Source organism: Xiphias gladius, chromosome 18, assembly GCF_016859285.1.
Source record: "Xiphias gladius isolate SHS-SW01 ecotype Sanya breed wild chromosome 18, ASM1685928v1, whole genome shotgun sequence".
Classification (NCBI taxonomy): Eukaryota; Metazoa; Chordata; class Actinopteri; order Istiophoriformes; family Xiphiidae; genus Xiphias; species Xiphias gladius.
Window position 1 is genome coordinate 29,530,348 of NC_053417.1, and position 25,603 is coordinate 29,555,950.

Here is a 25,603-nt window from a genome sequence, read left to right on the forward strand (position 1 = left end):
TGTGGAATAGGGCGCTCGGTTTATCTGGGTTGACTCCCGTGGAGACGGTGCAGACGCCTGACAAACTTTCTGACCAGTGCTCACAAGCAAGCGAGGGAACTTTTCCCTGACTCCGATAAAACGCACTTTTTACGCTGCTTTACGAGAACAAGTTTCAGGTTTCCTCCTCTTCTTCACGTCGTCGGGGAGATCACATCACAGACTCCTTATTTTCATCGAAATGATCCGTGGATCATTTTTGAGTTTTTGATAATAACAAGCCTAAAGCGCGCTGCTCTCAGTCTGCTCGTTATCCTGTCAGCAGGGATGGAGGTGTCGGGGCGTCTTGCTGACGTGATTGGTGCTCAGGGCGTTACGGGGGAACAGTAACCACCTCTGATTGGTTAATTGGTTAATGGAAGATGAATAGCCACTTAATTGACATGAAGGCGTCCAATCACTGCAATTAATGTTAATTACTGGGCAATTAGGCCAGACTAAAGAGAGAGATGTGGAGAGATGAGAGTCTGAGAGGAGGGAAAAGAGAGAAAAAAAATGAAGAGAAAAGGAGAAGGAGGTGTTCAAGTTTAGGGTTAAGGTCTCTTTCAGATTAAAAGTCTTTTTCATCTCTTGAAAACAGAAGCGACAACAGAGAGAGAGTTAGGATGGAAAAGGATAAAGAGAAGCTGCGCTGACTATCTGTTCATCTACAGCTGAAAACAAAACACATCTGTCAGCAGGACGAGGAAAGAGACAGAGCAGCAGCTGTACTCAGACGCTGGACTGTCCCGCTGCTATTACAGACAAGTGAACTAACCACAGACTCTCTTCTTCTGCCCAGCCGTGACATTTAGCCCACGCACATCTAGGGCTGATGGGAAATGGTGTTCATTAAAGACCGAAAAAGTGATAGCAGATCATTTAAAACAACAAAAAAAACAAAAGGACCTACTATTGAGAGAGACTGGGTTTTAGTCATTAGCGTCGATACGGACGTCATGTTAGCCACGAGTCTAATCCAGGACAGGTGTCCCTCAGCCAGATGTTAAATGAGCCAGTTAAACAACAATAAAACACGACATGTAGAATGAAAAACCCATTTTAAGACATTATTGTAGATGCTACTGTGCTTGTATGTTGCATATATATATATACGCGTACACATTTATATATGTGTGTGTGTGTGTGTGTGTGTGTGTGTGCTGTACATGTGTAGGCCCAGGCCCAAGCTGAGACACCCTTGTCAAGGTTATTTAATCAGGAAACAACAGGAACCTATTTTCGCAGGCTGAGTCGAACTCAACGTTACCAGTTAACTGACTGCGTAAAAGTGGCGGCGTGTCCCTTTAGATAAGGCTAGACAGGAAGTGAGCCTCAGCACCGACAGAATAACTGTCAACGTCAAAAACTGACAGTCAGTTGTGTGTCTCAGCTCATCATCGCTTCTGCCCTCGAGACCTTTACACTTTGTCTTTGCTCCCCGTTGTTTCTCAGTCCCCAGTTTGAAACAAGAATCTTTTCTGTCTCGTGTCTCTGTTGCCTCGTTGCACTGAGGTGTGACAGTCTGGCGCAGGTGAGCTGAGTGTTTGGATAAATGTCGAGTGTTTGCTGAGAGACCCAGAGCCACAGTTGGCCTTTATCCCACACAAACACACACACACGCACGCACGCACACTGTTACACAGTCTCCACGGTCGCTGCTGGCGTCCGCTGTGCTCTGGTCCACTTCCTGTGGCGCTAATGGTCTTCCTGTCAGTCACAAGGCAATTAATTACTGTGGTGACACTCGTTAATAAAGGTTTCACTCCAGTGAGAGGCACAATCAGAGTGTGTGTGTGTGTGTGTGTGTGTGTTTCCAGCAGCCCCAGGAAGTTCCAAAGCTTGGATCTGTCGCCAGATGTCCATTACTGAACACACACACACACACACACACACACAGAGCGACAAAGGCAGATAGCTTATCACAGTCTGTCATCACTGACTGAGAACAGAGACACAGTACGAGTGTGTGTGTGTGACAGTGTGACAGAGTACACACACAGGCACTTATTAGATCTCTAATACCGATAATCGATAAGAAGTGAAATAGTGTATCTGCTAACGTAAACAGCATTTAGCCTTTTCTCTTCTCGCCAACAATGTTGACCTACAGCCTCAGGTCCCGCTGGAAGCTTCTGTCCCTCCGTGTTTTTTAAAAGAAGCAACGGAGGAGTGTGTGAGCCTGGATCCGCTGAACAGGGGCCAACGGGGCGACTGCGTTGTTGGTTCCTGGTCTTTCAAACCTGCATTTCTAATGTTGCTGTGTTTGTTTTTTTCCTCCATCATCAGCCCAATTTGCCTAATGCTCATGGTTCTTCAGATGTGGCAGAAACACAAACGGGAACGTGCAAAACAGACTTTTGTTCCCAGGTTTAGTTCCTCTGGTGTCATGGTTCCGGGAATTGTGTGGTCAAAAAGGGCTATTACAACATTTTAACAGACAATAACCAGTCCTTTGGAAAACCAGCTTTCTACGGGACCTCCTGGTCTGATTTGTCTTCCTCTTTTGATTAAAATCCTTCTGCTTATGTATCCGCAGTCACAGTGCTTATCACAACGTGCTGTGTTTTTGGGGGTGCTGCTTTTTTAATCTCTTTTTTTCTTCTACTTAAGCAGCACTCTTCAACAGTTTGAGGCGCTAAAACAAAAGTCAGGATGTTTTCAGAAAGTAGAGCCATGAATAGTTTTTATTTCTCAGTGAATTTCCTCCAAAGTGCAGTAAAGAGGAAAAAAACCCCGAATCAGATCGGTATTTGCTGTGACCCCCCTTTGCCTTCAAACCAGCACCAGTTCTCCTCGGAACACCTGCACACAGTTTTTCAGGTTCTTGGGAGGGAGGTTGTTACCAATCCCAGACTGACTCCATGATGTTGAGATCAGGGCCCTGCGGGGGCCAGACCATCTGCTGCAGGACCCATTGTTCTCCTGGTCTCTGCAGACGGTGTTTGGACTCGTTGTCCTGCTGCGGGATGAATCTGGGACCGATCAGACGCCTCCTGATGGGAGGTGCTGTGGGTCCTGTTACACTATTTGATTAAATGTGTCCATGTATCAAACTACAAAGGTAGAAATGCCTTCACCTTTTTCCTCACTATGGCCGAGACTGGTTACAGTCTGATCACTGGAACTTCAGATGAATAAAAAGAGAGGAATAAAGGAACCTCGTGGCTGGAAGCTGCACCGCTCCTAAATGGATTGACGGGTCCTTTATGCAGAGACAGGGTATCGTTTCCTGGCTGCATCGGTGGTGTTTGTACACACAGGAGGAAGACGGGCTTCATCTAGAAGGAAAACTGAGAGTGTGATCATTTATAAGGTTTGAACTTACAGACTGGACCTTTAACCTTTTAAAAAAACACGGTTCCACCTGGCGCACGCTTCGGCCTTGGTGGTGCTACTTCAGGTGTGTTTTGGTCTGTGCTGGACTCTGACACAACCTGGACTAATTCGACAGTGGTTCAAGTCTCCTGATTCTCTCTCTGCAAAGCGTTTTTAGGATCCTCACGTCCCTTTAACAGCTTTTGACACAGAACCGCTTCAGACCTGTGGCTCCAACCTGTTTCCGCTACAGGCCTTACGTTCCCTTTTTTATGCCAAAAAACTGGGATTTCCACCATGTTTGTGCCTCTGTAACTTTGGTTCAGCGTCTCTTCTGCTCATTCTGACTTTTGGTTTTAAGGGTCAAAGAGTTTCCTCTCAGAGGAGACCAGGGTCATGACTGTGATCAGAGGGGCTGGAGAACAGGAACCTTCTTATTTTGGGTGCGAATGGGGGTGTCTGTTAAGGGGCTCGTGTGACACTGCAGTTAGAGTGTATAGTAACCCCCCCTCTCCCTGCAGGGCTGTCCTCAGATCCTTCCCACCTCCGACATCCTGGTCCCGGCCGGGATGGTTCGTCCGATCACGTTGCGGGCTCGTAACCTCCCCCAGCCGCAGTCGGGTCAGAAGAACTACGAGTGTGTGTTCAACATCCAGGGCAAAGTTCAACGTATCCCCGCCGTCCGCTTCAACTCCTCCTGCATCCAGTGTCAGAACACCTCGGTGAGACACCACACTACCCAGCATGCACTGCTGCTCAGAATGGGGGCAGGGGACTTTTAATGTTTTGGTAATGTGTCTGTGTCTGTGTCTGTGTGTGAGTGTGTGTGTGTGTGTGTGTGTGTGTGTGTGTGTGTGTGGTAGTAAGTGGAGCAGTGGTAAGTGGTAGAGTATTTATGCGACTCTATGTCCGTGTCTTGTCCCAGAGAATCTGATAATACTGTGTAGTATCAGTAGTAGTAGTAGCATCAGTACTGGCATCAGTAGTAGCAGTAGTAGTAGCAGTAGTAGTAGCAGTAGTAGTAGTAGTAGTAGCGGTAGTAGCGGTAGTACCATTAGTATCGTAGTAGTAGTAGCAGCAGTAGCAGTAGTATTAGTAGCAGTTGCAGTAGTAATAGCAGTGGCAGTTGCAGTAGTAGTAGTAGTAGCAGTGGTAGTATCAGTACTAGTATTAGTATTAAGAACTCGAAGCATTATTAGTAACAGAGCAAAAGGATCAGTAGCGGTGACTGAGTTGCACGCGCACACACACACACACACACACACACAGACACACACACACACACACACACACACACACACATACACACCCTCATACTCTCACACACACACATACACGCTTACTCAGTCCTCTTCCATTGTATTGAAACATGGATGACATCACCAGTCTGATGCCCCCATCTCTCCGGTTGCCACAGCAACCTCAGGGTGACAAGTCATTGGTCGGCGTGACCCCCCCGACCTTGTGTGTGTGTGTGTGTGTGTGTGTGTGTGATGACCCGATGACCTCCAGAGGTCAGAGGTCAGACTTCAGCTGGACAGTCAGTATTGATGTGTCTGACTGGGATTCAATTTTCAGAAACAGACACACACACACACACACTCACACACAGACTCTACAGATTGATTATTGTCCTTTCCTGAGATGACACTCGCCGTCCGCCATCCTGCGTTAGAACACGCACACGCATACACACATGCCAACTGTTGGCCGTCTGCTCGTGCTCATTTCCTGTCCTTCATTTGTCTTCCTGTCGGTGAGCCCGCCCCCTAGACGCCACACACACACACACACACATTATGCACTGACATACCACTACTACATGCAGACAGCAGCAAACAACGCACACACACATACATATGCATACAGATGGTCAGTGTGTGTGTGTGTCTGTATTTAATTAAGTTACTATTCCCAGAGGAAATTGGCCATTTAGTACAATGGCACACACACACACACACACACACACACACACACACACACACACACACACACACACACACACACACACAGTATTCCTGTGTAACATTCTTCACAAACATTCTTCTCCCTTCAGTCTTCAGAATAAAAGCACAGTGTCAGTAGTTGTTTGCATTGGACAGAAGCGAGATTTACAGTTTAATGTGGTGTTACTGGAATGTGGAGATAATCCAGAGAAAGCCCACAACTCTTTCAGCTGTGACAGTGAGGACGGGGCTCCACGGCATTTTATCACGCCCGAATCCTTTCAAATCCACTTATCAAATCTCTTTAAGTTTAGGTTTTTATTTGCTGGGGAATGAAGACTTTTGTTAGTTGAAAAATGTACAGCTTTTATTTCACTCGTTGCAGTAATAAATAACATTTCCACTGTTTCGTGTAACAAAAGATATACAGTAACATCATATTTAAGAATCTGGCTTTGGTGATTTTATTTGTGACTTATGGAGCAGTTACCAGACAAGCCGGACACTGGCACTAATAGAAACGAATTAACTGTCAAACCCGAACCGCGGACATCCTGCTGAGCCGAAGGGTCGCGGGACTTTCACCACGTGTGTTATCTCCGCTCCGTGACGTTCATTGACCCCGTCCTCCCTGCGGCGCTGGAAGTAACGTTAATTCTATTTCACCGTTCAGTGAATATCGGCTGAATAAATCTCTGGTGTTTTGCTGCAGGTTTCTCTGACCGTTACCTGGAGGCGAACCGGTTGTCGCGGCGGGAGGCCGAGGCCGAGCACTCGTCCTCCTCGGGTTTTCATAAGCAACTGTGTCTGGAGAAATTCAAGCATAAAAGTGCTCAAATAAAAACGCTCTGAGCTCTTACTGTCCTTACAGGAATAGTTCATCATCCTCTTGTTCCCCCTCCTTTTGAGAGCGAGGTTGCTCAGATTGATATCAGTCTCGTGTGTGTGTGTGTGTGTTCAGTACGGAGTCAAGACCAGGTTAGCTTAGCTTAGCACAAAGAGTGGAAGCAGGGGGAAACAGCAGCCTGTCCAAAGTTCAGAAATCCACCTCCGAGCAGCTCTGAAGCTCAGCGATGAGCCTGGTGTTTCTGGATTGTTGGAATCTGACACAGCGCAGTTCGTAGTCTTCGGATGAGTCAGGTGCCGGAGCTGGGTCTGCGCGCTCCGTCTGCTGGTCTGGACGTTAGACGTCGTAGACTCAGCTGGATGGACGACCGCGTGATGAAGTCCGCACGCGGAAGTAGACAAAAGATAGATGAAGGCGCGATGTGAACAGACAGATGGATACGTGCAGTCCATTGACCATTTAAAAATTACAGTGATGTGTGTGTGATCCAACCCTCAAAGGTAAACAGGATTTAGTCTCTGTAACTGTGAGTCTGATGTGTGTTACCAGGAATCTACAACAGATAAAAAGACTTTCATGCTGCCCCTGTTCTTGCTGTAAAGGGGAAGCATTGCTATTGTTGCTACTGTGTTGAGCACCATCTCTCCCTCAGCATCACAGCGTCAACAGTCCCCACACTTTAGGCCGGAAACCTCCTCTTTCAGACTCTGTCTCACTCGACCCAACAGATGTGACTCTGGCTCCTTTTCCGTGACTCTATTAAATCTCCGTGGTCGTCACGCGGCAGCGGGATCCACGCTGAGGGAGCAACTGTTTTCAAATTCGGATTTCAGTCTTCTGATGTGGCTTCCTGCATAGTGAATGGGTGAGATGTTCCACACACATTCACAGTTTCTACAGTGAAATCGCCGAGAACAAAGCGGCCGTGCCCAGGATGGGTCCAGCTCCACCGAAGCCGCCGCTACGTTTTTATTTTCAGCAAAAGTCCAAATATCGCTTCCTCTGGAGAATCGGGAGCTTCGTTTTCTGGCCGTTGAAGGTGGATCGTTACTGGGAGGTTTCAGTTTCACCCTTCAAATGCAAAAGTGTTTGTAACAGTGTCATGACTGCAGGCGTGGACCTTACCTGATCGTTTGAGTAACTAAGGCAACAGACAGTCACTTTCTATTATGCTCGGTCTGTAAGTTACTGTAGATACGGCAGCTGCCTCCGTTCTTACACGTGAACAGGAATTTCCGTGTTTCGTGAACCACAAACTCCACATAGAACCCGTCTGCCGCTGGCAGCGTGTTTGGGTAAAGGCCCAGATATTTGGGGCCTTGTGTTCCTATTGTCGAGTTCATTTAAAGGGTCGCTTCACCCAAACGAAATAAAGAAATAAAGTAAAAGACGAAAGACAATGTTGCGGCTTCTCGCCAGTGGTATCCGGTCAAATAGTTGGATCCGGTTTGAGGCGTACGTCTCTGAAACGTCACCGACACGACGGAGGTGAATGGAGTTTAGTTTGTGACGCTGCATTTTAAAAAAACAACATTTAGAAAATTGGTTAGTCCACATCCACAGATCACAGTGTCCACAGTTTTAATGTGAACTGCTTTCTACTGAAGAAATAGTCCCTGTGAAACCTGTCCACATTGTGGTCTGTGGAAACCACTCCGCCCATACCCGACCCCCCACTTCCCAGCAGACTACTGATTGACACGATGGACAGAACTCTGAAAATGTAAAATCATCTCAGCGTCACTTTGACAGGTTTGGTTTCAGAGGGACGTCATCAGTGAGATGTAGGCAAGAGGCAGGAAACGACCGAGAGCTCACGAGGAAATCTACATGACAAGTTCTCTTGTGCCTAAAACTGCAAAAATCACAAAAGTGATTTATCTCAGGAGGGAAACCTGCCTGTTAGCTTTGACCAGAATCGGCTGTTAGCGCCAGTGATGTGGTCAGAGCTCTGGATTTCATGAAGCTGTGGATGTTGGGGCTTTTTTTTTCATTTCCACTGAAACTGCTCCAGTTTTCGTACCAGACAGTTCACACCGTGACTGCGTGTCGCTGAATATTGGTAGCGTCTGTCAGGCTCCGTGTCGGACTGAGGTGAGAGCTTCGGGTTGGGACTGGCCGACAGCTGATGCAGGAGCAGACTGATGCTTTGGGTGTCAAACGTGTCGGCTCGTTTTGCTTGTGATTTTACAGAGAACAACAATAAACAGGCGCACAGAGTCTCTGCCATGATCCCTCTGGCTGATCAATCATACCGCCGAGTCCTGGATTGACACAGTCTGTCAGGAGTGAGGCTCTGCCTGTTCACGCTGCAGTCATCTCTAATATGAAGCTTTGCATTCATGTAGCTTCTCTGGCAGATTTCCAGCGGCTGGTGTATTTTGAGGAAACAGCAGGATTTTCGTAGGAACATGAAAACCAGAATGAGCGAGTCTGAGCTCTGAACTTGATGAACCTCACGTTAACTGTGCGAGGAGGCTTCTGTGTTTTTAACCTGCCGCTGTCAGTGGATGTTTCCGGACGCACACGGGTCATTTCTCTCCACCTGTGGAGCGACTGTGTGTATGACCTCGTTTAGCGTTATCGCTGCTCCTAGCTGCTGTTTCTCACCGGGATGTCTCGTGTTATTTAACCAGAGCTGACAGACGTTGGTGAAAGGTGGCGTGTGATTTAAAAAAGAAAAAGAAAAAAAAAGACGTGCGTTGAATACAAATTCTCCTCGACACATTCAAACTGTTCCGACTCTGTGTTTGCAGACAGACGCTGTGTCTTTTCAGAACAGGGATGTGCACATTTTGGCAGAGAGAGGACCAGTGGTTTGAAGGAGGAGTGAAAGAAGCCAAAGAAGTCTCTGTCAATCTGGAACAAACCGTCGCTAAACAGAGGACGTGGTCTGAGACACCACCTGTCAGCCACCTACAATGCAGTTCAGTCCCCAGACAGCTGAACGCCCGTCCACACCGGGACTCGTGAGACCTCAACGACCCACACGATGGCAGGGCGGGTCAACGACTCGCTTGTCACCCTAACGACCCTCCAGGTGTCAGCACCCATCCACACCTTGACCCATGTCGACCCACCTCCAGGACCCACGAGTGTTGCTGGTCTCACCAGAGGGTGTTTACCTGGACCTCCCCACTGGTCAGGTAGAACTGAAGAAGCCTTTCGGACGAGAGACGAAACGTCTTCAAGGACTTCAGGCCAAGTCCGGTGGCCTCCACGTAGAACTTGCAGAGCAGAAGTTGGTGGTTTACACATTCACCTCAGTACAACAGGTTCTACCACGGCAGAACCCAGTGGACGTCAGAGGAACTGCAGCTGAACACACGTTTGCTCTGACTGACGCTCGCAGAAAACGAAAATAGAGACAGTGGCAGGCGCACGCACACACACACACACACACACTCCTGCTGCTGCTGTTGCCAGGCACCTCCGACTCCATAGCTACAGGCCTAGCGACCGGGCAGGGGTTACCATGGGGACAACAGATCCGCGCACACTCTCCTGAAGCGTCCACCAGCGCTTTGACATTGAGACTCAGCAGGAGAGAGGGAGAGAGAGACTGTGAGAAAAAGCAGACAGAAGAAAGAGAAAAAGAAATATGGACCAGCAAACACAACAGAGAGAAAGGAAAAAAGAAACAGGAATTAAGATCGACACAAGTTTATTGTCCCGCTGGGAGAAATATTTCCTAGTGAATTACGCAGAATAACAAACCAAGCAACACAGAGCATAGATCACACGGCTCCATCACAGCACTCAGCTGGTCCCAGAGAGCCGACAGACACGGGAGGGAAACTTTACTGAGACGGAGGGGGAGGGAAGGCCGGTTACACTGAGCAGAGCTGCTGCGCTCCGCTGGTTGAAGCACTGCAGCCAGATACATAAAACTCTGTGGAGATTCACTGCTAAACTGAGTGGACACACAGTGACAGAAATATGCAGACATATTCGTCTGGTCAGATTTCTAAAGCTGTGAATGCGTCTGGTTCTGTTTTACACATCTCAGTCACTGTGGAGCTGGAAGCACACCGCCCCCCCCCCACAGTGAGCAATACGTAGAAGGAGAAACGCCCTTCAACATCTGTTTGCAAGTCGATGCTTGTGCCCCCCTCCAGCGCTCATCAGACCTGTCGATGTGGACAAAGGCAAAGAAGAAGCCGCGGTTTCACCGACCGCGACGCATCGGCGACATGCAGAGTGGTGGCATCATTGATTCATCCCACGCATCTGCAAACCGTCGTCGTGGTGATATCTCAGCCATCGGAGCAGAAACAAGGGATGGTCGTCGCCGTCAGAGATTCAGCAGGCCCCCGCCGACATGGACGGGTTGATCGTTTACCTCTAACCTGAGACCAGACCTGAACCACAGACGCCACCTGAGGACCTGTTCCCGCGGCTGGGACTCAGCACAGAAGACCCTGTCTGTGGAAACCCACAGAGGGACGTCGGAGCTAGAAAAGTATCAGACTTGAATACTTCTGTTTGTGTCTTCGTGGTTTGGGTCTGGAGTGTGTGTGTGTGTGTGTGTGTGTGTGTTCAGGAGCAGCAGGGTGGCCAGTTGTGTTTGCGATCAGTCACAGCTTCAGACACACTGAGCTGCGTTCAGGAGAGCTCTGTCACTGAGAGCTGCAGATAAGAGCTGCGTTCACCAACAGCAGCTCTGATCCTCATCTGTGCTGTCAGTGTGTTCAACAGCAGTTTCTCCTTTCATTTTCTTTTTCTGTGTGTGTGTGTGTGTGTGTGTGTGTGTGTGTGTGTGTGTGTGTGTGTGTGTGTGTGTCGTGCGCTCAGCAGCCTAACTTATGATGCTGTTCTCTTGGGCTCAGCTGGTGGCGTTTAATGGGAAATCAGGGCATTAGACACATGCACATCTCTCTTCTTGGTCGTCCACATATTTCAGCTGTGTGGTCATCACTCTCACACACACGCGCACACACACACAAACTCTCACATACACAGACAGACTCACACAGTTATGAATAATGTGGTCGTTCTTCGGCTCTGCAGAAAAGATCACTTTAATATCAACACTATTAATTGCAGCCGTGTGTGTGTGTGTGTGTGTGTGTGTGTGTCTGTGTGTGTGTACTTGTATGGCTATACATTGTGAGGACCAGTTTGAGTTTTAAACCATCGCTGTGAGGACATTCAGACCTGGTTTTAGGGTTCTGGATAGAACCAGGTTTAGGTTTGGGTTTATGGTTGCGGTTGGGATTAGGCATTATGTCAGTGAGTGTCCTCACAAAGATAGAAGTACAAACGTGTGTGAGGTAAAATGCAGTAAAACTCTGGCCAGATGGTGAAGTCGTTTTGCTGAGGAAGGAATATTGAACTGAAACCTCAGTGACTCAATGAAATTTGTTAATACTGTGTGTGTGTGTGTGTGTGTGTGTGTGTGTGTGTGTGTGTGTGTGTGTGTGTGTGTGTGTGTGTGTGTGTGTGTGTAGCAGACTCGGTCCTGTAGAGTGGCTGTGTTTTTTTACAGTAGGTATTTTTGCTGAAGTAAGGTTTTACAGCTTCTACCTCTTAATTAATCTATCAGTGTGTGTGTGTGTGTGTGTGTGTGTGTGTGTGTATCTGCGTGTGCGTGCCTGTGTGTGTGTCTATTGTCAGATTATCTGGTGCCATTCGAGTTGAGCTGACATATTCAGGACACAGCCTCTCTCTGCCTTTTGAGCAGCACTGGAGATGATGAGTTGTGTTGGTCATTTCACAAAGAGTACACACACACACACACACAGAGACACGCACACACACACTGATATTTTTTGTTCCATTAACCCCCCACCGATGGGACACACAGAGACCTGCAGGTAGATCAGGTTCCTATCAGCTCTAAATCCATTATGTTGTTTCTCGGACTGCTTTTTGTTGGTTACCATGGAGACCTGCGGCCACCATGACAACAGCACTCTGCTCTGTGTGTGTGTGTGTGTGTGTGTGTGTGTGTGTGTGCACGTTTTCCATCCTTTTTTCTTTAAAGCACTCTGTGTGCTGAGTTTATCCTCTATGGTAGCACTACTTGTACAGTTGTCAGCTGTGGTACAAATATATGCTGGAGCCTAATGCTGTTGTTTCATTTCCAATGTTGATTAATCTGCCAATTATTTTTATTGATTAATCATTCAGTCGACGAAACATCAATATAGGATATATGACACAGAAAAGCAGCAAATCCTCTCGTTTGAGAAGCTGGAACCAAAATGTGATTTTGCTTGAAATGACTGAGACAATTCATCACTTATCAAATTCGTTGCCAGCTATTTTCCTATCTATCAACTAATCAATGAATCAACTGTTACAGCTGTAGACAGCTTTTATTTCTGTAACTAATCAACCCTGTCTGCTAGAAATTCTGTTTATATCCAACTAAAGTGCAACAGCAAATTATTTTTGCAGGAAACGTAATTGCGATCAGATTATGTTTTGTATTAATCTAATGAGGAAATGTTCATTTAATTTGTCAAGTCACAGATAAGTTGATCCTGAACGAATCAGTCAAATGTTTCACAGACGACGTGTTTGTTTTCCTCCAAAACGTCTGATCCTGCAGCGCAACATCCACCTGCGGCGACTCCAGCGTCATTAAACTGGTTCATGGTTCTGTTCAGACTCTCACGGCACCTGGTTCAGGTTCGGTCTGGTCTAAGACAGAGTTCACGGTGACTTCACACACAACCTGTTTATTTACACTGAACCGAGACCACCATCTCTCCCGAACCTGAACCACAGATCTGTTGTTGCCTAAACCACGGACGGGACTCTGGATGTGGACCTGGTCTCTGGTGTCGACCACAGCCTGGAAACTCTGCAGCTGTTAAGAAACGTAGCTTCGTTCATTCAAAACGTGCGTCGCCTCTGAACAGCATCCAGCTAGAGATCATGTTTCCTACGAAAACTACTTGCTGTTGAAGTCTGGTTTTAGAGAAACTGAATTTCTAGGAGACGGGGTTGAACCAATGGAGCTACGGCTGTAGTAGCAGTAGCAGTAGCAGTAGCTGTAGTAGCAGTAGCAGTAGCAGTAGTAGCAGTAGCAGTAGTAGTAGTAGCAGTACTAACAGTAGCTGTAGTATCAGTGGCAGTAGTAGCAGTAGCAGTAGTAGCAGTATTAAACAGTAGCTGTAGTAGCAGTAGTAACAGTAGTAGTAGCAGTAGCAGTAGCTGTAGTAGCAGTAGCAGTAGCTGCAGTAGCAGTAGCTGTAGTAGCAGTAGCAGTAGTAGCAGTATTAAACAGTAGCTGTAGTAGCAGTAGCAGTAGTAACAGTAGTAGTATCAGTAGCAGTAGTAGTAGTATCAGTAGCAGTAGTAGTAGTAGCAGTACTAACAGTAGCTGTAGTATCAGTAGTAGTAGCAGTAGCAGTAGTAGTAGTAGTAGCAGTAGTAGCAGTAGTAGTAGTAGCAGTAGCTGTAGTAGCAGTAGTAGCAGTAGCAGTAGCTGTAGTAGCAGTAGTAGTAGTAGTAGTAGTAGTAGTAGTAGTAGTAGTAGCAGTAGCAGTAGCTGTAGTAGCAGTAGTAGTAGTAGTAGTAACAGTAGTAGTAGTAGTAGTAGTAGTAGTAGTAGCATTAGTAGTAGTAGCAGTAGTAGCAGTAGTAGTAACAGTAACAGTAGCTGTAGTAGCAGTAGCTGTAGCAGTAGTAACAGTCACTGTAGTAATATTAGTGGTAGAAATACTAAGTTTAGCAGCTTTAGTTGCTGAAGCCATGTTAAGTCTAGTAGCAGCCTGTGAGCTTCTCTGACTTTAGCTGTAGGGTGGAACATATTGATTCGTGCCATAGAGACTGATTAGTTCTGGTACATTATAAATACCATGTGTTGCTTTTCTTATTGGACGTATTGACTGTGGATCTTTCCATTAATTTATTTTCGCTATATGTATACTTTTTTTTTTTAAGAAGCTGCTCTCCCTGGTACAGTTACAGCTCCCAGTTTACTTTATGTCTCTTCCTCGTCTCCTTCTCTAATTAAAGTTTTTTTTTCCCTACTGCTTGATAGTAATTAACACAGAATTGAATTTTCTGTTTCCCAATTAAAAAGTGTCAAACTATCTAAATTACTCTCTCTGTGTGTCTTTGTAGTACTGGTATGAGGGGGACGAGGCTGGTGATCTCCCGGTGGATTTCTCGATTGTCTGGGACGGAGATTTCTTCATCGACAAACCTGCGTCTATGAAAGGTAAAACCTGATCATCGTCAGCCTTATCGCAACCCTCACGTCTCTGAAAATGCTAAGAACCTCCACCGTCTGTAAGAAAGGAGAGGATTCGGACTCTTTCAGCTGCTACGGGAAACCAGTTTCCCATCATTATCATTATTGATTGAGTGATAATGTCAACAGAAACATACATTGACTCTTCTAGCACAATGTGGATTTTAAGGGCTGATTGAATGTGAAAATGGGAAATACGTAATATTTGTTTCAGAGCTGAAATAATTCATCGATATGTTGATCAATTTTGATCATTTATCAGGCCGTTCTAGTTCCGCTAGTGTGAAAATGTTCTGCTTTTCTCTGCTTTACATCACAAACTAAATATCTGTGGGTTCGTGACTGTGAAAATACAGTTTGCAGGTGAATTGATAACAAAAACAACCCCCTTTGGTCACGTCACCTTGAAAATTTGTATGTCCTCGCTGTGTTTGCCAGCGTTGCTGTATAAGTGTGAGGCTCAGCGCTCCAGCTGCGGTCAGTGTCTCAAAGCTCCTCCGGCCTTCGAGTGCGGATGGTGCACAGAAACCAGAAAGTGTCTTCTGCATCAACACTGTCCCTCACCTGAGCAGAACTGGATGCACCACGGTCGACACAACCTGCGCTGCAGCCACCCACGCATCACCAAGGTAGGGAATCGAGCCGGCGACCCGCAGGCTCCCGTTACCGCCGTCTGTCAGCCACGCGCATCCAAGCAGAAGCTCTGCTGTTTGCTGTGTGAAGTCAGGTCTGCGAGTTCCTTAAGCTCTTCAGTTACACGTCCTGCAAGTTTCCTCTGGAAATCAACGACAGGAAATACAAACATCATCAAACACAAAGCAATTCTTTGTGTTCACTGGCCCAGTGTGTCGTGTCCGTTTTGTTGACTGGTTTTTATCTTTTTTGAAATTTTTTTTTTAATTATACTGAATGTATGAAGACAACACATAAACGTGGAGGAAATGATGAGTTTGCACCAACGGCAAATTATCAGAAAGCAGGGAAACCAGTGGTCAAATACTAAACAGGAGGAATTAGAAATGAAGGTTTCCGTCTGTAAACCTGTTGCACATAAAGACCTGGTTCTCTCGACGGGTAAATAAAACCCTCGGTTACTGCGCATCCAGTTTCTGTGCGTGTGATTGACCTGCTGCTCCTCCCCCACAGATTGACCCTCTGACTGGACCTCGGGAGGGGGGGACGCGGGTGACGATCGAGGGGGAGAACCTGGGTCTGCAGGTGAAGGAGATCGCCCACGTCCAGGTGGCCGGCGTCCGCTGTAACCCCGTCCCCTCGCAGTACATCAGCGCTGAGAGGTCAGCGTGTGTCGGCATGTTTGCGTGTACGTGTTAGAGAGCGTGTCGGAGGCGTGCCCTGACTCTCTCTGTGTGTCCGCAGGATCGTGTGCGACATGGCCGAAGCTCTCCTCCCTCACTCTCCAGGCGGTCCTGTGGAGCTCTGTATCGGCGTCTGCAGCGCCGAGTATCGAACCCTCTCCACCCAGACCTACTCCTTCGTGGTGAGTGTTTGTCAGGAAGATATCTGCGGTCGCTATGTTTACACGGGCTTCACTAACCAGGTTGCTGTCAGCTCTCTCCAGGTAATTGCTTCCTTAAACATAGTGTTTCTGTGATCGGGGGGGGATAAGACCTCATTTCCCAGCTGCTGTAATGTCTTCTCCCTGTATACACCCAGCTGGGTTTGTAATTGGCTTTTTACATTTGAGCTTGTGCAGAACAAAGACAGGGACAGTATCATTGTGACAGCGGTGGGGTGAGATGAGAGGACAGATTATTATAGACTGATTATAGTCTGGGTTGTAGATGGAAATAAACAAACCATTATTACAGCAGTGGCTTCTCTTTGAAGCCTGGGCAGTAACGCTGTAACTTTGGTGAAGGATTTCACTTTTTCACCGCTTTTGCCAACAAATCCGAGCAGGAGAACCTGTAGAACCTGTAAACGAAACGAAGGGTGGAATATAAAAAGCCTTTGAACCGAATGTAGCCCGGTTGTAATAGACGACAGAAGCAAAAATCCACAAGCCTCTGCTCCATGAAATCAATTTCCCTTTCCGTTTTGAATCCTGAGCGGCATATCGACAGCAGGCAGACCGGGGACCGGTAAAGACCGGTGCCTGGCCTGCCTGCTGTGTGCTGCGAGTATTGAGTTTAATTACACAACGCACATTTAATTAGGCAGCACAGCACTTTCACATCCAGACTGTGGAGGTTGGAGGAAAACTTTCATTTTACCTTTTCCAAAGTCCACGTCGGAACCATTTCAGACGACCGTTCAGAGATAGAATAACTTCACCTGGTGACCATGTGAACCGGAACATCTCTGCTTACGTCACTGTCAACGTGTGAAGTCGCACTCTGACGATGGAGGCGTCGCTTCGGAGACAACACGTAAATCAGTTGGAGGATTAGTCGACACGTAGCGATTCCTCTTGGACTTAGAATAACTTCCCGACAGTTTTTTGTAGGCAAACCTAAATTCTACATGTGTATATAATCTGTTATAAACCATCACCTCAGCTGTTCACATCAAGTAATTCCTCATTTTCAAATAGTCCTGGTGAGAGAGGAAATGTGCAGCTCATCCATGTTTGAAGCCAATGAGAAGCTTTGAGAGGCAAATAATCGGAAGTAGGAAACAAAACACGGTTTTTGTTCTGCGACTGAAGGGGTTAAAGTCAGAGGCCAGCTAACACTGACACTGAGTAGTTCACGTACGTACAAATGAAAAGAATGAGGCTTCCAACCAAAGTTTTGATGTCCTGTGTGTGTAAATCCTGCGCAGTAGCACTCCACATCAGCACTGTCGTCTCCAAGCTCTGGCGGCGATGATGATAGTTTGCTTTGTGTTCTTCCTCCTCCTCCAGAGCCCCAGTTTCAGTCGGGTTCGCCCAGAGAAGGGTCCTGTCTCTGGGGGAACCAGACTGACGGTGACCGGTCGACATCTGGACGCCGGCAGCACCGTCACCGTTTATATCGACAAGGAGGAGTGTCTGTTCGTCAAGTCAGTTTGGATCCACCGACTCTAAAGAATAAATTATTCAGTTCATAAATATATTGTTCAAGAATGAAGATATGTAATTAATCCCCCCCCGCCTCCCCCCTCCCAGACGGACCAATCGGGAAATAATCTGCATAACTCCTGCCTCCCCGTCGGGCTCCGGCCCCGCCCCCATCCGTCTGATGATTGACAGGGCCGAGGTGACGAGCTCGGAGACCAAATACATCTACACCGAGGACCCGACCATCACCAGCATCGAGCCAAACTGGACCATCCTCAAGTAAATACTCACACATCCAGATCCTCCTCAGGAATAATCAGTCAGAATATTGATCTGTAACCTGTGAGTGTGTGTGTGTGTGTGTGTGTGTGCGTGTGTGTGTGTGCGCAGTGGCAGTACAGTGATAACAGTAACAGGAACCAACCTGCTGACCATCCAGGAGCCAAAAGTCAGAGCCAAGTACGGAGGAGTGGAAACTAATAATGTAAGAACGACCTGAACACGTGAAACCTCCGCCACAAAACACACCTGAACACCGTAAACCTGACCCCTAACTCCGGTAATCAGACAGGCTGGAAACAGACCGACAGCTTAGACCAACTCTTTGAACGAAGCAGTACATTCACTCAGTGCCAGTGGTCTGTGAAAGCAGTAAAGTGACCGGTGATAAGACCTCATCCCAGTAATGTGCTTGAAAATGAAGGCACCATTAAGAGTTCGCTATTTAACACAATTGAAACTCCATATAGTTCGTCCGAAAGTTGTTTTGAAACATAGACTGAACCGAGCATGTTTGATGAGACGTTTAAGAAGCTTCATAAAGGAGAGCGGCTCAGAAAATAAGGACTGACTTTTATATTTATGTAACATCGTGTGACCTCACAGAGGCAGGACCTCCGGCTCCAATGCCGCGAGGTTTACAGCTTCTGTGAAAAGACAGTATTTGAGTTTATACGTGAGTGTGCTTACGTAAGATGTCGCCGTTTCCTCGCAGACGCCCGCTTCTGTGAGCTCTGCCAGTCAAACACGCTTGAATAGCGGCAGTAGCTGCCGAGGATACGGGAATGGTTGGGTTTCGCGTTTGTGTGCAAAGCTTGTAAAAACTCCATCCGGACTAAAAGTGGCAGAAGGAACGGGGGCCGTGTTTGTCTCTTCAGATCGATGCTAGCTCCCGTCCCGATGGTATAGGTGAGGCTTTGCCCGCCAGCAGCGCTTTGGTTTAATTAAAAGGATTTTTTATCGACACCCTTGCAAGTGCTGCTGTTCTGTTATTGCACAGGTGCCCGGCGTTTTTCTTTACAATGTTAACAAGATGTAAAAGCATAATCGCCTTGCCAGTGCAGCTTTTCTTGAGGTGGTCTCTACTGGGGAAAGGCTTTAATATGGAAAACTATTTTGAATCATATTTTGTCTTGAGTTTATGCAGAGAGAAAAAAAATCGATTGAAATCGTGACTCGTCCTTGAAAAATAAAATTGAGATTAAATTTCTTCGGCCATGTCGCGCTGCGCTAGTTTGGATAAACCTGCGTGTCTTGGCCCATTATTGAAATGACGGGAAAAACCCTGGAACAGAGACGGACTTTGCAGTAAACTGGAATCCTTCTTGTATCCTTTAGTCCCCTGCACCGTCGGAGGTGTTTCGGCTGCGTGGAGCTGAAATCGGTTTGAGCTTCCGCCCCGCACTTTAAACATTAGACAGCGCTACAGTCAGCCGCCGGGTAAATCCTGAGCGAACCTCTCTTCTTTTCTCTCCAGTTCTGTACCGTAGTCAACGACAGTACAATGACGTGCTTGGCTCCTGGTCTGGTTTACAGTAAAGCCAGCCCACCAGAGGGGGCGCTGCGCCCCGACGAGTTCGGCTTCATCTTTGACCAGGTAACACAAACACGAACGCACACACACACACACACACAGCAGGAGTCGTAGTATTTAGTATTTATTATTAGTAGTTTCCAATGTCGGGCAAGTTACAAGAAAACTGTAATGCACCGCTCATTACTTATCAAAGCAGTAATTACATTACTTTACTGATTACTCAGCAGCAAAAGTAATGTGTTAATTTACTGCTTGCTCTACTTTTGTTCTTGGGCTTCCTCAAACACGACTTTAAATAACCTTAAGGCCTCCACACGCGCGTCGCATCTTTCTGCAGTTCAACCAGCAGCAGCCACAGTTCGGAGGATTCGCTGAGCAGCAGCAGTTAGCTTAGCATTAGCCTCGGTCAGGTCATTACCACGCACTCAGAGCAACGATCTTAACCAGCAGCAGCAGGTTATTTTATGTATTTATTTCCTTTTAGTTAACATTCTCCTCTTAAAACATGATTTTAAAAAGGGATAGTGCTCCACAAATCCAGCAAATGTTCACTTAGCATCTCTTTTTATTTTTTATTTTGTTCTATTACCATTATTACACCAAACACAGAAGCCAGTTTTCTCGTAGCTTCGTATTTCTGTGATTGATTCTGAAACCAAAGCTCCACCTGTATCAGCGATGTTCCATGCACATCCCCACTGACACAGACCTGGTCCTGGACAGTTTCCTGAATCAGCAGATGATGAGAGCCGCTCACCTCTTCAGTCGACAACTTTCACACCTGCTTAAACAAATTTGAGTTAATGTTCTGAAAATGGTCCCGTCCAGGTCTCCTCTCTGCTGGTCCTGAACTCCACCCCCTTCACGCACTACCCCAACCCGACCTTTGACCCCCTGGGGAACTCTGGAATCCTGGAGGTCAAACCGGGGTCACCCATCATCCTCAAGGTGAGAGAAATCCCACAGGAAGTTCAGAAGAAGAGAAGACTCAGTCTGACTGAGACACAGCATTTATACACGATATAAGAGAGCTGAGCAGGTGTGTGTGTCTGTGCATGTGTGTGTGTTTTCAGGGTAAAAACCTGATCCCTCCCGCCCCCGGGAACAACCGTCTGAACTACACGGTCCTGATTGGAGAGTCCCCGTGCCTGTTGACCGTGTCAGAGAACCAGCTGCTCTGCGATTCGCCAGATCTCACCGGAGAGCAGCGAGTCATGGTGAGTGACAGTGACCTTAGCCCCGCCTCCTCTTAGCATTAGCCAAGATGCTAAGACAAAACAACATGAAACACTGTGAGAAACGGACTCAAAAGAACTATGAAGTGAGTTGATCACTGATCAATGATCAATCGGTTGATTATTTCTCCAGTTGATTAATTCATTTCTGTTCTGTGAAATGTCGGAAAATATTTTTTCCCTCTTTTATTCATGAATGTAATTTAAACTTTTATAGACTGAACAACTTATCAGTTGATCGGTGAACTGATAAATGGTTTGTCAGAGCAGAGGAGCGACGACATCAGGAAGAAAGGCGGACAAACAGGAAAGAAAGAGAAGAATGAGAGGAGACGAGGAGGAGGAAGGGCGGGAGGAGGGAAGGACGGATGAGAGTAAAAGGAGTAATAAAGAAGAAGAGAACAAGAAAGGAGAACAGAGGAAGACGACTAGAGGGAGGAGGATGAGGGCAGGAAATGGAGGAGAGGTGTAGAGAAAAAGAAAATTGAGAGAAAAGATTGAGAGAGGAGGCATGAGAGGAAAGAGGAGCAGAACTAAGGAAATGAAGCAAAGGAGAATGAAGAGGAAAGAAGGAGGAAAAGGGACAGCAGAACAAGGAGAGGAAAGATGGAAAGGAAAAGCGGAGAGCAGGAGGAGGAGGAGAAATAATGAAATGAAGGAAAGAAGATGAAAGGAAGAACGAGAGGAAAAGGAGGAGGAAAGAGGTGAAGGAGAGACAGAGTGAGGGGAAGAAAGGACGGAAGGAAAGGGAGGACAAGAGGTTGAACGGGTGGAGAGGAGTAGAAGAAAAGGAGTGATGCAAGAAGAGAGGAGAGAAGGAAATGAAAGAAAAAGGGAGAGAGGAGGTGCAGGAGACGAGGAAAGGAAGGGCAGAGAAGAGGGGAAAGAGGGAGAAGGGCGGAGGAGGTCTAAAAAGGTGAAAGTCAATACGTGCAGCCGCAGGGAGTCATGGGTAATTGGTCTGATATCACACATCAGAGGGACACACACACACACACACACACACTGATGTTCAAAGCTAAGTCAGTATCAATGAACACATCTTCCTACCAGATAAACTATTGATACATTATTAAAATGAATGATTATTAGTCAATAAAGAGCATCATGGATGTGCTTCCTCTCCCTCATCAGTTCATATCAACTCTTCTTTTACTCATCATTTATTCATCACTTTGTTTTTAATCTGTTTTCTAATCGATATTTAGAACCTGGAGAAAAAGGAAACGCTTCAATAAAACATTAATAAACAGACAACAAAGATAATTAATACAAATAGTGTGTGTGTGTGTGTGTGTGTGTGTGTGTGTGTGTGTGTGTATCCTCACTGTGTTTAAGTTAATGAGTGTGTGTCCAGATTTGGGAATTTCCAAAAGACTTGAAAATATTTTCAAAAGGAAACAAAATTTCAGGGAAAATATAAATATTCTTCAGTGAAAAAGAAACATACACTATAGGGTCAGAAGTAAGCGGACGGATCTATTTCCATTGTTTACACACTTCATTGTACTTTTGGTCTGGGGTCTCTCTTTTGGGTCCTTAGTTCCAGTGAAGGCTTAACGCTGCCGCACACACTCGTATGTTAGACCAGTGTTTCCCAGTGTTTTCGGCTTCTGGACCCTTTAAGATTTTGAAATGTCCGTTTGTGACCCCGTCTGAGGGAAACCTCCCTGGGTGTTTTCCATTCTGCTAATTGATGCTCGTCCCGTCCTCGCCGGTCCGCGACCCACGTATCGATCGGGTTCACCGTCATCGAGGCCGTTCCAGCCCCTTAAATGTGTCCCCGAGGAGACGAGGAGACGAGGAGGAGGCTCCTGGAGGAGCTTTGATCAGGATCGGTGTATCGATGAGTCAGCTGATCTGATGGGACAGCAAAAGGAGCGGCCCAGCTGTTGTGGAATCACTTTTACCATAGTGTGAATGACGCTATGTGATGTGTAATGCTGTGGGGAAAATACCTGTAGAATCAGCAGTGACACCGCCACCAGCGGCGCTAACATTATTCATGTTTCTGAATCATCTGATTCGTGAATGACTCGTTTTTCCTTTTCTCCTTCTCTGATTTCCCTTTCCAAGTTCATCTTGGCTCATTCAGGAAAGAAATATAAAGCCGCAGTCACGGTTATCATCATTATTCCTCCCTCTGCCTGTTGCGATTCACTAATAATTAGCCTATAGATGATATCCAAAGTATCTTTATCTGCTTTTATTGCCCCCTCGCTCCTGTTCTGCTCCGTCAGTAATAAACCCGACGTAACGTCGCCGCCTGCGACGCCCTGACTCTACATAGATCTGTAGTAAGTGTTGGCAGGCACCAGGTGATCTGCAGTCAACAGGCACCAGGTGTTTTTCTTTTTGTTACTGGGACTTATTTGTACATGTTTGATGGAAGAGATGTGAGTTCAGATCCTCCGCCGTCACGCCTCCGTCTCGAGTCCCTGCTGGGAGGAGCTAAGACCAGAGGAAGAGGCCAACCGCGTCTCCTAGGGATTACATTTACATACAACTGAACCGCAACAGTAAACATGCTCCCGGTTAATAGGGAACGTGATTATTAGGAGGCAGGTTTGGTCAGACGGTAGTTCGGGTGGCGAGAGGATGGCACTAAAGAGTGAACAACAGATCCAGGTCTTGTTTGGACAAGCAGGTTTAATCAATAAAGAATGCTGCCGGCGGCTTGTCTTGTCTTTACCCGTCTGTGGTTTGAAGGTCTGGGAGAAACACTTTAAAGAAAATTACGGATCTTTCAGAAGAGGTCAGGCAGAGTCAATCCATGCACCACAGCTCGGAGTGGTTCATATTATCTATACCAACGGAGCCCGTGAGGATCTCAAAGACCGCTTCTTAGGGTTGGGGGAATTTAAATAGAGTCTAACTTCGATTGTGGCTTATGGGAATTCTTAATGTTCTGATCTGGATTTTATGCCTGATGATAAACACTGTCTTTGCTGGATGGATTTGACGGTTGTACGATGTCGGCTGGACACCTGGACTCCTTCATCGTTGCCGTCTTTACATCAGGGACCAGGTTGGAAACTCTTTGCTGCCTTTGTTGTGTTGTCCCTAACGTTTTGCTGATATGTGTGTTCTGGGGTCCTGACTAAAGTAAAACTGAACTCGAAGCATTTTTTTCAGCCCTGGCGTTGATGTAACACCGTCGTCTCTGTCTTTCTGTAGATCCTGGTCGGTGGTCTGGAGTACTCCCCGGGTATGCTCCATATCTACTCCGACAGCGCGCTGACGCTTCCGGCCATCATTGGCATCGGAGCGGGCGGAGGCGTCCTGCTCATAGCGATCATCGCTGTGCTGATCGCCTACAAGAGGAAGACTCGTGACGCAGACCGGACCCTGAAACGCCTCCAGCTGCAGATGGACAACCTGGAGAGCCGGGTGGCGCTAGAGTGCAAAGAGGGTATGTTCAGTAGTAGGAGTAGTTGTGGTCTCTAACCAGACCGTTAGCCGCTGTCTAATCACAGCTGGGATGCAGCAGTGAGTGGCATCGAAATGTAGTCAAGCACAAGTACAAAGTAGCAGAAAATGGAAATACTCGAGTGAAAAACACACCGTCCCCCGTCCTGTGGGACGCTTTGGCCTCGGTGGGGCTACTTCAGGTGTCTTTTGATCTGTGCTGGACTCAGGCTTCGCTTGACCCGGACTAACTCTACAGTGTTTGAAAGGTCTAAGCTTACTGATTCTCCCCCTGCAAACCATTTTAGGATCCTCTGGTAACAGGTTAAGTACACGTACCAGAACCAGAACCAGAACCGTATAGTGCGTTTACATAATACTGTAAGTTCGGTTTGGCAGCTACGGCCAATTCATTCAGTTTGTGTAGTTTCATTTTTCCTGTTTTCCTTCCTCTTCGCCGGCTAAGGGGTGTAGCTGTGGGCCGTTAGTGGTAGGTGGGCGGACGCCTTCCTTCGATACCGTAAAGTCCTAAGATCGAGATGTTGATTCGTCTCATCTGTATTTTTTTTCTTCTTCCTTTATGAGACTATTTATTCATGGAGTCTGGGCATCCAGTACTTGCGTAAGTGTCCACCACTGCTGGTGAATGACCTAACGAAGTCATCCTAACTTTGATTCCTCCCTACAGCCTTTGCAGAGCTGCAGACGGACATCCAGGAACTGACCAACGACATGGACGGAGTGAAGATTCCCTTCCTGGAGTATCGAACCTACACCATGAGAGTCATGTTCCCAGGGATAGAAGAACACCCGGTCCTCAAAGAGCTCGACGTACGTACAACACAACACAAATATCTCCTCAGTACATTTATCCACTGAACAAATACCAGGAATATTACAGAAGCTCTTGAGAAACGGCCAGAGCTGCTTTAAAAATCTGTAACTTTCAGTGTAGTGGAACAGAACAACCCTCCACAGTATCTACGGCGTCCGGGTCTCCGTGCAGCTTTAATTAAGTGAACCCAGCAGGAAGCTCTGAGCCACCGAGCCGCTGTTCTCGGCATCCACGGCCAGGAATTAGATTTTCTCAGATCCTAATAACAAGGTGTGGAAGAAGATCTGTCCCTGGGCAGAGGGATTTCCATGAATTTGATGAGAAATGGCAGGAAAAGTTTCTTCGTCTGAAGCTCTGTTCTCAGCGGGCCGACGTGAGCTCCAGAGGTTTTCTGTCTTCTTAATCCACTGTGAAGCTTTTTTTTTTTCCAAATGATTTCTTTTTTTTTTTTTTTACTACATTTTTCTGAAAATTTTATCCTTGTCCTGGTTCAGATTTTTGGCGTTTGAATGAGAATCGGGGTCGGGCAATGTGACCGTATATGCAAGGAGATGGTAAATATGTGACTAGTGGCAGAGAGTTCCCAACACTGTAAGTGTCACTGGGACATTACAAATGTGATATTTATAGTGCAGCATGAAAAATGCTACTATTAATAATTTTTTTCAGTGCAATTACATTTATTTGTATGAGTGGTAGATAATCATGCTCTAACTTTTGGAACTTGATGCTTTGGGGGATGTTGCTATGGATTCAGTGAGTTACCCTGGGCTAAAACTTCTGCCCCATTTTCTTTAGCCTATATTTGTTCACACTGTGGCAAAATGGCACCATTTAAAGTATGCCGAATTCTCTATTAGTTGTTCCTGTTTGCGGTGTAGCCGTGGATGCTCAGACAACTATCACGGGATCACTGTGATACCGAGGAAAACTTAAAAGCAGGATGATTCTCAGCCAGGTTCTGCAGCTA

The 25,603-nt window shown here is 46.7% G+C and overlaps 1 protein-coding gene across 1 annotated transcript in view; it reads left to right on the top strand.

Annotated features, from left to right (window-relative positions):
- plxna3 (plexin A3) overlaps nt 1-25,603 on the top strand; it is a 120,145-nt gene that overhangs the window by 75,472 nt on the left and 19,070 nt on the right. The window contains 13 exon segments of the mRNA XM_040153850.1: nt 3,858-4,058; nt 14,209-14,305; nt 14,777-14,967; nt 15,485-15,633; nt 15,716-15,836; nt 17,205-17,341; nt 17,448-17,618; nt 17,730-17,823; nt 19,096-19,215; nt 19,984-20,103; nt 20,229-20,372; nt 23,568-23,802; nt 24,487-24,629. Coding sequence (XP_040009784.1) covers nt 3,858-4,058; nt 14,209-14,305; nt 14,777-14,967; nt 15,485-15,633; nt 15,716-15,836; nt 17,205-17,341; nt 17,448-17,618; nt 17,730-17,823; nt 19,096-19,215; nt 19,984-20,103; nt 20,229-20,372; nt 23,568-23,802; nt 24,487-24,629 — 1,923 coding nt within the window.